Raw genomic sequence first — 13,674 nt, 5'->3', positions numbered from 1 at the left:
TCAGGTGACCTAGGTTCAAAGCCTAGCGATTGCTGGTCGATACGAATTTAACCATCTGACTAGCGCCGACCAAAGTACTGACGCAAAATAGCCTTAATGGTAGATGGATCATGGGCTAGTGTCCCCTTGTCGGCAGGCTAAGTGGTTTTAGTGGTTTTCCTCTCCTTATAAGGCAATGCAGGCCATCAAAAAGTCCTCCACGAAAGCAAATTTCTCACAACCCAGGAGTTTCCTTGTCTTCTGAATTGGGTTCACAATTACAAGGCTACGAGATTAAACTCTGGGAGTCGTAAATTCAAAATTGGGTCTGCTGTTCAACGATGGTTACAAAATACGAAATATAAAATACAATTATGAAATGGAGCAGATTCAGTATACGTGGGAAAAAATTACAAAGACAAAATTTACAAATAACTTAACAAAATGCAGAAAATTCATTTTTGAAAACAAATATTTATTTAGTTGTTAATGGTAAAGAAGAATAAAATTTCTTTCATGCATCTATTTCAGGAAAGAATTCATTTCGTATTTGCAAATCACCATTGTGCTGAACGGGAAGTAATATGTCTGCGAATTAGTTATTCTGATACTATTTAATCAAACGTTTAAAAATGAAATTAATTATCTGAATCGAATCAAACCGCTAAAAAGTAACATTTTTGAAACTTTTTAAACATGCGAAAGAAAGACTATTTTTATAAGATACCAACTTCATAACTAGAAACACCTTTTTTAAGTTTTAGGCTGCAACAATCAAAAATCTTTTATTTTGATTCATTCGTAGTATACTTGTTTAATGTACAGTGAGCAAAATAAAAAAACGGACCACCCTGAATAACTTTTGGTCTTAAGATTGGATCGTCACACTGTAGGATACAATTTTAAAGGTTCGAGGGGCTGACCTCAAATATGTTTATTAATTAGTACAGACGATATTTTAAATTACGAAATCAGACACAAAAAAGTACTTTCTCTTAATAAATATACCTTTTTTTCAACGGATTCGGATTCCCGAGCCTCATTTTGTACTGAAAAATTTATGTAAAATTATTTATTTTACTAAACCACCGAAGCAAACAGGCAAAAAATATTGATTTTAAATATTTTACTTCACATTTTTTGCACTTACATTATACTCATGCATTACTTTTAAGCAAATAAAAATATACAATAAGCCTTAAAAACGATTCGCAAAATAAATCTAAATATTAGATTCTATACAAACACAGCAAAATTATAAAATAATTTCAATACACTCACTAAATATACACCAAATTTAAGAGATTACTGATTAACCTCTTCTATTAAGTATTTGAATGGAAATTTTATTATTTTAAGCAATTTCTCATTTCTTCAAAATTCCATTATTCGAAGCTAGTAACTATAAAATATTACATATTATGCACGTACATAACTATACACGTCCTTTTCTGATTAAAAACTTCACTACCTTCAAAATTGCATAAATCACTTTTGTTTCTTCACATTCACATCTGGTAAGTCTTGAGAATGGGTGCCTGTTTTTGAAGCGCTTGTAGGTTTTGAAACCTATCGACGATCATTTACTTTTTTTTTGTTCAACGTTATTTAAATGCTTAAAGTCGAGCAGAAAAATTTAAAATATAAATATAATAGATTTAAAAAAATTCAAAACATAATTTAACATAGCAGCTCGCATTTTTTATGTTAGACTGTGCGCCCAAAATTCGACCATGGTATTAAATAATACCATGGCATTAAATAATTATTGGAACAGCCACTCGTTTCCAAATAATTGAGATTTATCACAGAACGCAAATTATATCAGTACATGAAACATAACTTTGTAGTAGTTCAATTATTTGTACGGTAGTGAGTCCGGAAACTGCGTCTTTTCATAATTTATTAGCTGTTAAAATTATTTGCAGGTTACCCTTGTTGAAAGTTTGTGCTGATTTATTTATAGCTTTAATCGCTGTTCCATGGACAGTAAAAGGCTTTTTTGATCGTGGTGCAAGAATACCGAACCTCCTTTCAACGATTTTAACAGTTCTTTGTACTCGATATTTAAAAGCGTAGACAATTTCCTCTGATTGGTTCTGTTTTGGACTCTGTTGAGCGATCATAGTTTTTATTAGAGGTTGGGAATTGTCTCTTTTCAATAACTTCGAAAATGATCCGCTTGTCTGTTGTATAACACTAAGTCCAAACTTGAACTTTGAGCTCACAGCTCCACTTGTAGTTACACTGTCAAAACTACTACTCTTCGATTGGTTGGAAGACATAGGATTATCACTAGGACCTAAAAATGATAGCAGAAATACAGCAAGATATCTCTTGTTCTTGTTGTGGGAAGGCATATTGCAACGTTTGTTTATCTCATTGTTCGTAATGCTGCCAGAAAGAGTTTTCTTCTGATTACTGGAATATTGTTCATTTTTCTCAGTCTTTGTTTTTTCTTGAAGTCTTGACCATAAGCAATTAGCTAAATCATCAATATTTCTCGTAACAGTCTTCAGAAACTTTAAGCTTTTTACTATGCTTTGAAAAGAGGGCTCGGTTACCGTAAATCTGCAATAGAAATAGAGACATAAGAAAGCAGTAATCTACGCAGTTATATTTGTACACTGAGAAAAAAACAGAATATGGTAAATTTTACCCTTTTCCTGGCTCTATGGAAACGGTTAAATTTACTTTTCAGTTTTGTATTTTTTAGCTAAAAGTGAACTATAATTATACTACAGGACTGTAATTATACTATAAAACTATAATTTTAAAAACCAGAATTTTCGATAAACCTTACAATATGGAAGAAAAAATTCTGAATGAGTGGTTTACGCAAAATGTATTTTGTTTTTATTAACCAGAACAATGGGGGTGGGGGTTACTAGAAATATCATTATCATACAGTACGCTAGTACCAGAATTTTTTCCCTGTGTAGAAATAAAATTAATTTTTTTAAATAGATTTTAGACTGTCATTGCTGTTGTAGCAGTTTGAAACTTTAAACTTTGAAAAGAAACTTTGGAACTTTTTATAGAATTTCCTCTAGGTTTAAAATAAAATATATTGTAAGTAAAGAGGATTCATATTATTACATAACACAGAAACTTACAAGCAAACGATGCTACCTACGGTTCAACGAGCTTTTACATTTTGAACTATATTTTTCTGGTCTATTTAAAGTAAAAATATGGTAAGAAAAGTTTACAAAGAGCAGGATTTTGTTTATTGCATGAAATATTCTCTATGTCTAGCGCTAAATTCTACGAACTGCATATTAATTTAAAAGAAATTTAAAAAAATCAGAAAATAGAGTATTTAATGGAAGAAAGTTCCGCTCAAAATACATAAGCAATTGCAGTTGTTAAAAATAGTAAACTACATTTAAAAACGTATTATATTGAGAATAAAAGTGATCACAACAATCACTCGCAATCTAAATTTAGCTACCATCATATATAAACGTTTCTTCTTTAATTTTTATTCTTCTAAGAAACCAGAAAATCCAATACGAGCTGCCAAATACACTGAACAGTTGAGTTCTTTCCCTTATCAGTTTATGTAATTTTAATATTCTTTCTTTTCATTTCTAATAGCCAATTTAATTCCACTATTGAATCTTTTTTTTTTCAGTGATAAACAATATAATACACTTTTTACACGCAGAAAAAAATTCTTGTAAAATTACCGTATGGTATGGTTGTGACAATTCCGTTAAAAAAATAAATGAAGAAATGAAGAAATTCTAAGAAAATTACCTCATTGTATTTTCAAGACATTTCAAATAATAAAAATAAACAAAAAATTTTAAAAAACATAATTCTGGTTAATAATACAAAAATAAACGGTATTTAAACCATTCATTTGGTAATTGTTCCGTTCATATGGTAATGGTTAACCAGAAATTCTACTTTTCGAAATTATAGTTCTTATTACCACATATTTAATAAAAAGTACAGCATTTGAAAAGTAAATTTAATCTGTTGGTTTTTATGTCGTGCTCCGAGATATCATGATAAACTAAACAAATTTTATCCCATTTACCAAATTTCATCACATGTTTAAAAAAAATATTTTATTGTTAATTTTACCAAAATCATTATCAATTTCAATAAATATTAACAATTTTTTTGTTGTTCCCATAGAGTCAGAAACACGGTAAATTTTAAAATATTTTGGTAGTTTTGACCATACATTTTTTACCCTGGAAATTCAAAAAGTTTCTTTTTTTTCGAAGAGGAATGTATGATTAATATGAATAGCTTATTTGTTATGTATATAATTTATTATTACGAGTATTCTGCTGCATTCTTTGAAGAATTTTTTTATTATTATTTTAAACTCTTCTAGAGAATTTTTATGAACATTTTGTGTGAAAAACAATATCTTTACTGTTCGATATCGAACTGCACACTGAAAACGCAACTGTACTTCGGACGATTCGAGTAGAATATTACGTTAGGTTTGTTTATAATGATAAATGTATGAAATTTTTCAAGAAGCATAATTATTTTTTTAACAAAATGTCTGCTATAAAAGGAAAAAATTTACATTTTGTGTTTTAACATTCAAAATAATTTGGAATAAATAAAATAAAGAAAGATTATCGATAATTTGGGAAAAATTATGAGGAAAAGGGGTAAAAATATCCGTGTTAGTTTAATCCCATATTTTATTCTAACTTCGCAAAACTCCAAACATTAGAATAATGCCAAAAAGCAGCCAAATCTTCATAGAAAGTACATAATAACAGTAAGACATAGCAAACATAAAATTCTGTAAATTTATTTTAACAACTATTAAAGGTGAGAACAGCAAGTTTATGATGCATACACACATTAATTCTTAAAGTAAAATTAGTTTGTAAATGGAACATATGCATAGCCAAGAGAAAGTTCGAATTAGGCTTAACAGAATATAAAAAGTTATAAAATTATTTAATATAATTGACAGGCATTTAAAAATTCAAACATGATAATTCTGATTACACAATTAAAAACATACATACATTCTGTTACAGGGGTTTTTTGTTTCTGCCGTTGAATGATAGCGGTGAACAAAACAACAAATTCACGTCATCTCGTACTTGAATGTAAACAATCAACTGACGATATATAAAATGCCTCAAAATAATCGTTTTAAAAAGCGAAAACAATTCGCGAGTGGTGTAAACGCATGTAAGTGCTCTGCATTATTGGAGTTTTGATTTCATTACAACTTTTAAAGTATATATGAAAGCTTGATCTGGTGTCAACATAAAATAAAGTGTTCTTTCGTACAAATTTTTAGTTTGATCAACATTGAATTTCGGAAGCTATTTATTACACCACAGTTTTTACAGTGTGGGAGTAGTAATCGGGTTTTTCAGTTATTGGGTTTAAAGTTTCAGTAATTAGTTCGAAACTAAATATTTTAATTCAACTTTGCAGTGACTCCAAATAACAGAATACGTTATGGAGTAAAGGAGCTTAATCGACACTTAACAAGAATTCAATTCATGCAATAACAACGAAAAATAATAACAAAGGAAAAATTAAGAATTGGGAAATCAAATTAACATTTTCAAACTCACTGAAATTGACAGATACAAATATATATACAAAATGTGAACTTACAGAATCAGTTTTTTAACAGGCTGTTTAATTGTGTTCAAATACAATGAGCTTAGGCACTCAACTTTTGAAGAAGCACTCTGCATTTTTTTTTAATAAATAATTAAAACCAGTAGCTTAAAAACATTGATAAACTCTCCTTTGAATAATAATGAAATAATCTTAAGAGGTTTTCTTCGAACTCCAGTTTTCGAATAATAAAACAACGCATTGTCAAATAAAAAAACCATTAAATATAGGCCTTTTATGAGTAGCAATAAAAGTTTGTCATTGCTATATTTAAATATTGGTATTTCATACTTCTTTTTTAGTGTTATATATATAGTGTATAGTCTCTTAAAGAAATATTAGTCATAAAGACAATTTCGTCTTCTTGTCATTCCTATTTAGATAAACTTGCTCAAAAAAGGATGAGCAAGAAGAAAAAAAAATCGTTTGATTTGTCGAAAGTAAAAATGATCACACTCCATCTTACTTTTGGGAAATGATTATGTACAATTTCTACCAATCAAATTTTTTAGGATATTAATAGAGTTAGTTTCAAAGGCTGCTTATATTTCATTTATATCCAGAAAAGAATATCTATTTAAGACATATTTTGTCTACTCCAGGAAATACGACGGGAATAGAAAATAAGGTCGTTAAAATCAACCTGAATAAGTTACAAATTTTAAATATAATCTACTGTCTTAAAAACATTAGAAATAAATTAGATATTAGACAAGAATATCCATAATGAGTGGTTTAGAATTATATTGAAACTTATAAATATGATTATTACATACATTTTTCCGACTAAGGGTATTTTTAACTGTTGCAAAAATACATATAATTTTCTTTCGCTTGCAAATAGAATGACTTTGGAATCGTGTATATTCTATTTTTGTTCACATTTTTCTTCATTTCGCACCTTATGTTGATTTATTAATATAAGGATAACATGATCCTTCCTCTTTTAATACATTTCGTTCGGATTTTTTAATACATCATATCTATTTTATTAATGCCAAGTGAATTTAACTAAGATGTAATTTGAGAAAAACAAAAGATTTTTTTAACAAGCACACCTTGATGATTTCTCTTACTTGCTACTTATTAAAAAATAAGTATTTTTTTGTCTATCTGTCAGTTTTTTTTTATAATATATATAACCGTCGTTGAACAGCCGACCCAATTTTTGGGTTTATGACTACTAATGTTCAACTCCATAGCCTAGTAATTTTGAACCCAATCCAGAAGACAAGAGAACTCCTGGATCAAGTATTGGGAGAAATTTGCCTTCGTTGAGGACTTTTTGATGGAACTAACACGCATTTGCGTTACATGGAGAGAAAGACCAGGAGAACCTCCCACGGTTAGCCTGACTCTAACCCATGACTCTAACTACCACTTCCCGTGATCCGTCTACCACTTCCCATGATCCGTCTATAACCCATGATCCGTCTATATTTCACGTCTGCACTGTGGTCGACGCAAGCCGGATGCGGAATTCGTATCGACCAGCCATCGCCGGGATCGAACCCTGATTCACCTCACTGGAAGGCGAACGCTCTATCCCCTGAGCCATCGCGGCTCGTCAGTTTTTGTTTATCATGAATAAATTAAAGAATTCCCATATATATATGGGGATTTTTTTTTTTTTTTGGCTTGAATAAATGGCGTCGCTCAGTGGGGGGCCAGGAAGGCAATGCTGTAGGAAGGAACTTAAAATTTGTCAGGAAAATGTTTTTTTTAATTTTTTTTTATGGCGGGCACTTGGGATGTATTGTCCCATTGGCCAGGAGTGCCAGAACTGCTACTCTCTTCTCGTTACCCAGTGGGCACCTGTGGCGAAGCCACAACGGTGGAGCAGCGTCGCCCACGTCACACAACCACAAACCCGTTTGTAGGGCTGGTCACATTCACACAATCACGCACAAAGGACATATAACACAGAGAGAAAGAAACATCCATGCCCTAAGCGGGATTCGAACCCGCAACCATCGGCTCCGCAGTCAGGCATGCTAAACACTCGGCCACCTGGTCAGTTGTCGGGAAACTGTTCTGCCTTGCAAAAATATATACAAATTTCTTAAAAAAAGCTTTTTTTTAAAAAAAAATGGGAATAAATTAGAAACATAGAAAACGAGACACGTTCTTTTTACTCACAGTACTATACCACCAACTTTCTTTTGAGACATCTCGGAAAATTCTGAGGATCAAGATTTTTTTTTTTTTTTTTTTTTTTTTTGTGTGTGTGTCTGTATGGATAGTTATTTCACACCCTAGACGGCTAGGGGGAGAGAAGAAGACTATTCTACCCCATCATTCTCACGTGACCACACTTTCTTCGCATTCAATAACGAAAAGAATTTTGTAAAACGTCGCACCGTTTAACGTTAAAAAATTCTGTTTCGTCAATCATTTTCCTTCTAATTTACTTTTAAATAGTGTATATAGTTATATATGCTAAGAAATCCAATAAATTGCTCATATATAAGTTAAAATATTAAAATAGACTTGCAATACCTATACTTACAAAGTTGTCTCGTGAATTACAATAAAGAAGACCTCAATTACTCTTTAGTTAAAATGCACAAGCTATTTCATCAGAAATAGTTTTTTTTACTTATCAGGAAAAAACATATTTTTTTGAATATAATAAAAAAAAGTTATAATTAACAAAAACAACTAATTTGTCTGTGATTAATCACGATTGTAAGCTCTGCTCATATCGGAAAAGTACATGTTCATGTTCCTGTCAAAAAAATATTTTAAAGAAGAAAAAAAAGGAATTTATTCTATTAAGCCGAATTTTGTTTATTTGTTTTTTGTATTATTGAATACAAAACACCGCTATAGACACCGCTTTCTCCAAAATTGTGAGATGGATAAAATCTGCACAGCAACTCCTTTGATAGGCATGTAGTGCGTTTACATTATAACGAAATTTATAATACTACTTTTTCCATTGATTTTGATAACTAAAATAATAAATATTCTGGTGGTAATATGGTTTATAAGTAAAGCCCGGATTTTGATGACATTTGCATTTTTTTGCATTTTTTGCATTTTCGGACATTTTTTGTCTTTTAGAGCATTTTTTTAGATTTATAGGGCATTTTTCTTTAAATTTTGGGGCGTATTTTGCATTTTAATGCATTTTTTAAAGTTTTTTTGTTAATTTTTTCCAATTTTTTATCAATTTTTATTATTACACTGGCTTCCAAACAATGAAGAAAATCTATAGGATATTAACAGGTGAAGCAAAATCTTTTCAAATTGAAGAAGAATTGTCAGTAAGTGAGACTGTCTTTCTCAAGTACGCACCTATAACATAAGTAGATGCTGAAAGAAGCTTCTACAGGAATGAAAATTTACTTTCAGACAAGAGACGCTCGTTTACATTTCAAATTATCAAAAAACATTCAATAATCCAATATAATTCTGATATTTAGTAATATTATGAGATGGAAGTTGTTATATCCATTAAAGTTTCTATACAAAATAAAAATATTTTGGTGTCAATATATTTTCCTTTTTTTGTTATTTTAGGATATAAAACATATTTTTCAAAATTTAATGAATGTAGAACAAGTATTGCATTGTTTTATATTTTTTAAATGACTCATAATAATTTTAAAGAACAAAAAAAAAATTTAATTCAATATTTTTACTTTATTTAAGGCATTTTTTGCATTTTTAAGGGCATTTTTTGCCCTTCTTAAGGGCATTTTTTGCACTTTTTAAGGGCATTAGTTGAGATTTTTTAGGTCATCAAAATCCGGGCTCTACTTATAAGTAATTTAGCGCTCGGGTTCGAATCCCCATGTTGATTCGTATACTGCTCTCGGTTTGCACTGACATACAATATCACCAGTGGTTGAGGGATCATGTCATGGACGAGAGTAATCTTGACCTCGGGCTAATCGTGGAATATTTTCCTGTTTTTATCTACTAATACAAAGAAAATGTGATTTTGTTTCTATTCTGATGTCCTCCATGTTAAAAATTTGGCCTAAAACTTTACCAAGGAGTTTGGCTCAAAATTGCAAAATTATGGGTTTTAGCATTAAAAGCAAAAAAAATCTTCTTTATACCAGTACTAAAATAAAGTATGCATCTTAGGTCCTTTAATTAATTTAATCTTATTCCTTTTTTTATTGTTATTTATTTATTTTTGGTAAAATGTAAATTTTATTTACTTATTTATTTTGGAAACATTTTGTATGAAATGAAAAAGAAAAAAATGTTCTCACATAATCATTTAGAATTAACTTATGTTTGTTTTATAAGTGTACATTGGGAAGTTTATTCCCCTTCCCTTTCTTTTTCATTAGTAAGTTAACGATTAATATTTATTCTCCTTAATATTTTTTTAAAACTTAATAAAACGTATTAAAATACTAATTAAAATATAAAAGGAAGAAAACACAAAAAATTAAAGATTGTAATATTTATTTCCTTGGAATTCCTTGAACATGCATAATTAGTTTAGTATTCTTTTAATACACTTTCCAAGGGCGCAAATATTTATCCTTTAAATTAAAATTTCATTTCGCTTTTTTTCAAATTTTAAATACAATAAAAGCGTGATACATCGAGAAGCATATAACGAGAAGTCCGATATTACGATATCTTCAAATTATTAATATTTAAGATACAAAAATTCTTTGTTTATAACGAAAAAAAATATTAGCTTTCCGCTATTACGTTCATTTGAAAATCATTTGAAGAAAATGCATTTTCTATTATTTAATTTAACAAAGTTAAACTAAAAAGGACAAAATGGAAGACGTTTTTATTTATGTCTGATATTAATATGAATATTAATATCTCATTTTCCTATGAAATGAAAAAAATCTATGGCTGTTATCAACAAAATTTTCACATACTTCAAATGCATGTACAGTGCGCAAAAAAATAAAAGGACTCACCTGAATAGCTTTTGATATAATGATCAGATCTTCATGTTCTAGGACTCATCCTTAATGGTTAACGAGATTGATGTCAGAAATATTAATTATTTAGTGCAAACGATATTTTAAGTTAGGAAAATAAGCTCAAAAACGTACTTTTTCTGATTAAAGACACCTTTTTTTTAAACCGATTCGGATTTTTAACCCTCAAAATATACGGAGTAGTCGCAATCTAGGAAATATAGTCAGGACCGCGATCTAAAGTTCGAATTAATTTTACCTTTTGCGTATTTCACCATATCGCTAAATTTAAGCGAATTAAAAGAAATTCGCAGATCTCTATGTTCTAGGACTAAATCTAAATCTATGTTCTAGGACCAGGGTTTCCGCAACGGTAGCTTTTTTCGCATAATGCGAAAAGACCCCTCAAAAATGCTAAAATTCAACAAAGCATTTTCGCATTTTTGCTAAAGGATTTTAATAAATTTCATTAAAAAAAGCGAAAAACCATGACGCTAACATCCATGAAAAAAACTTGATCAAGCAAGAAGGAGAAAAAATCTAAATATCTTTCGCAAGAAGAACCATGACGCTAGCGTTCACGAAAAAAACGTGATCAAACGAGATGAAACATAGCGATCAACAAAAATGGCTAGAATATATGACTTTCACCGAGAAGAAAAGAAAAATAAATTAACCACAAGACTAACTAAAACACATCTTAATGCAACGATGTAAAAACATGTCATTTAATGAATTACTTTTATTTTTATATACCAATGATGTGTCTGAACAGTACCCATTAATAACTTCTGTTGTAGAGTGTTGTGCAACAATACTAATGCACACTGTTGACTGTGAAAGGGGCTTTAGCTGCCTTAATTTGATTAAAACTAATATTCGAAACAGATTGTTAATCAACCATGTAAACAATTTGTTAATGATTAATATTGAGGGCCCTGAAAGTGCATTTAACTTTCAAGAAGCATTTGTAAAATGGGCAAACATGAAAGAAAGGAAGATTGTTAATTATAAACCAAAATGTTTTGATAAATAATAAATGTGTTTTTTTTTGTTATAGGTATTCTTTTTGATATTCTTGTACATTAAGCTATTCTTTGTCAGATAACTTACAGTACTTGTTTGATATAAAGTAATTTTATAAGCCTAATGGCATTTTAGCATTTTGCTAAAACTTTTTTTCAGATTTTAGCTTTTTTGCTAATGAATTTTTAGACTCAGCTTAAATCCTGTCTAGGACTAATTCTTAATGGTTTGAAAGGGTGACGTCAAATATATTAATTAGTGCAAACGATATTTTAAGTTAGGAAAATAAACATAAAAACGTATTTTCTCTGATTAAGTATACCTTTCTTCAAACGGATTCGGATTTCTGACCCCTAAAATATATGGAGTAGACGCAATCTAAGAAATATACTTCTAATATTTTGGTCAAGAGCGCGGTCCTAAGTTATTTGGTCCCAGTATTGTTAATTTTACTTTTTGCGTATTTCACCATATCTCAAAATTATTTAAGCGAATTGAAAAAATTCGCATACAGTTATAAATTTCGTTTTTCTAAAGATAATTCCTTGCAAAATATAACTTTTCGTACATAATGATTAGTTTTTACTATTTTATTTACTAATAGTCGAAAACCTTTTGAATTTTAAGATATACAATTTTCCATCATTTGAAAGAAGGCAATTTTAAATGGCAAAAAATAAAATCTAGGCAAAATCGGTCGAATAGTTCCTGAGAAACCGAATTTTGAAAAAGTCATATTTTTTTGAAATTCGGTCACCACCCTCAAATTTTTTGCCTTAAAATTCATAATTATGAAAGCAAAAGTAAATTTAAATCGCAGGGAAATGAATATTTCGTGTTGATATGCAATAAACAATTATTAATGAGCTGTATGAACAGTGGCGAATCCAGAGGGGGGTCATAGGGGTCGTGACCCCCCTCCCTCCCCCAGAAGTGAAAAAAAAATAATAATAATTTTTTTAATAGTTTACAAAAGAAACAAAATGTTTTAAAAATTATTTAAGGGGGTATATACACCTAGGTAGGTCGATTTTTTTTCCATCTAATTATGTTCTTCACTGTTTCAAGAATCATAATCCAAAAGATTAAAACGAAATTCGTCATAGTTTCAGAGTAAACATTAATATTGTTGAAGCGTTCCAAGCGCGCTTCAACAGGTTTAACCAAAGATTGTATAAAGGTGAAGATGGGAAACTTGCGAAATTGTTGAGAATTTTAATAACTCTGCCAGTTAGTGCTGCAACAGCAGAACGTTCCTTTTCAACTCTTCGACCCTTCTCAAAATCAAGAACGATTAAATGGACTCGCATTATGAAACATTCATCGAAAAATTTATTTGGATGTTGAAAAAATCATTGACAGATTTGCCAAAGTTTCTAAAAAACGCATTACATTTATTATTTAAAGATTTTGAATACTTGAATTATTTATGTATTGTTCTATTGTTCATCATGAAAAAAAATAAATGAGAAGAATAGTATTAAAAGCCTCCGTTTTTTTTTCAGAAAAAAAATATTTTAAAAAAAACTTTTTTTTATGAAAAAATTTTATTATGGGGGGGTATGAGTCTATGACCCCCCCCCTAGGAAAATTTCTGGATCCGCCCCTGTGTATGAAAGGTTATTCGTTGCAGGTGCATGCCAATATGTGAAGAGGTTCTGCAGAGCGAAATAGAAATCTTGGTAGAGAGTCTCCGTTCAGCTCAGCAGAGAAAAGACATAGGCAGACGAATGGCGGCCATATGTGGGAATTTTTTTAAAAATGTAAGTTGATTAATATTCGTTTCGCTGATGCAAATTTAAAAATTATAAAAAAATTTAGCTATATCGAGTTTTATATTTTAAGTCTCACTATTTTTCTCAAATGAAGAAATTAGCATTTTGCTGAACATAGATGTTCCCTTTAAAAGCATCTTCGAAAGAAAAGAATAATAGCGAGAAATTTTTAAAAAGTCTCCTTATATTCATTTACATATATAACAGCAAGCCCCCTGATTAAAATAATCCTCTTTTTTTTCTGTCTTTAAGATTATACGAAATAACATTTTTTAAAAAAACGAACTTTCCAATTTAATGAGCAAAACCATTTCGAATCTTGTACAAAAGGGGGCCTGATATCTTCATGGTTGCAAAAA

At 29.9% G+C, this 13,674-nt stretch overlaps 1 protein-coding gene across 1 annotated transcript; it reads right to left on the bottom strand.

Annotated features, from left to right (window-relative positions):
- Nucleotides 1-1,090: 1,090 nt before the first annotated feature.
- On the bottom strand, nt 1,091-5,884 carry LOC107449969 (uncharacterized). The gene is made up of 2 exons (XM_016065664.4): nt 5,599-5,884; nt 1,091-2,550 (listed from the first exon to the last, which is right to left on the bottom strand). The coding sequence occupies exons 1-2, from the start codon at nt 5,679-5,681 to the stop codon at nt 1,875-1,877; spliced, it is 759 nt and encodes a 252-aa protein (XP_015921150.2). The 5' UTR covers nt 5,682-5,884; the 3' UTR covers nt 1,091-1,874.
- Nucleotides 5,885-13,674: the final 7,790 nt, after the last annotated feature.

This window comes from Parasteatoda tepidariorum, chromosome 8 (assembly GCF_982258835.1).
Source record: "Parasteatoda tepidariorum strain Cologne lab strain chromosome 8, Ptep-v5.0, whole genome shotgun sequence".
NCBI lineage: Eukaryota > Metazoa > Arthropoda > Arachnida > Araneae > Theridiidae > Parasteatoda > Parasteatoda tepidariorum.
The sequence above is the reverse complement of the archived record's forward strand: the minus strand, read 5'-3'. Positions and strand labels throughout refer to the sequence as shown.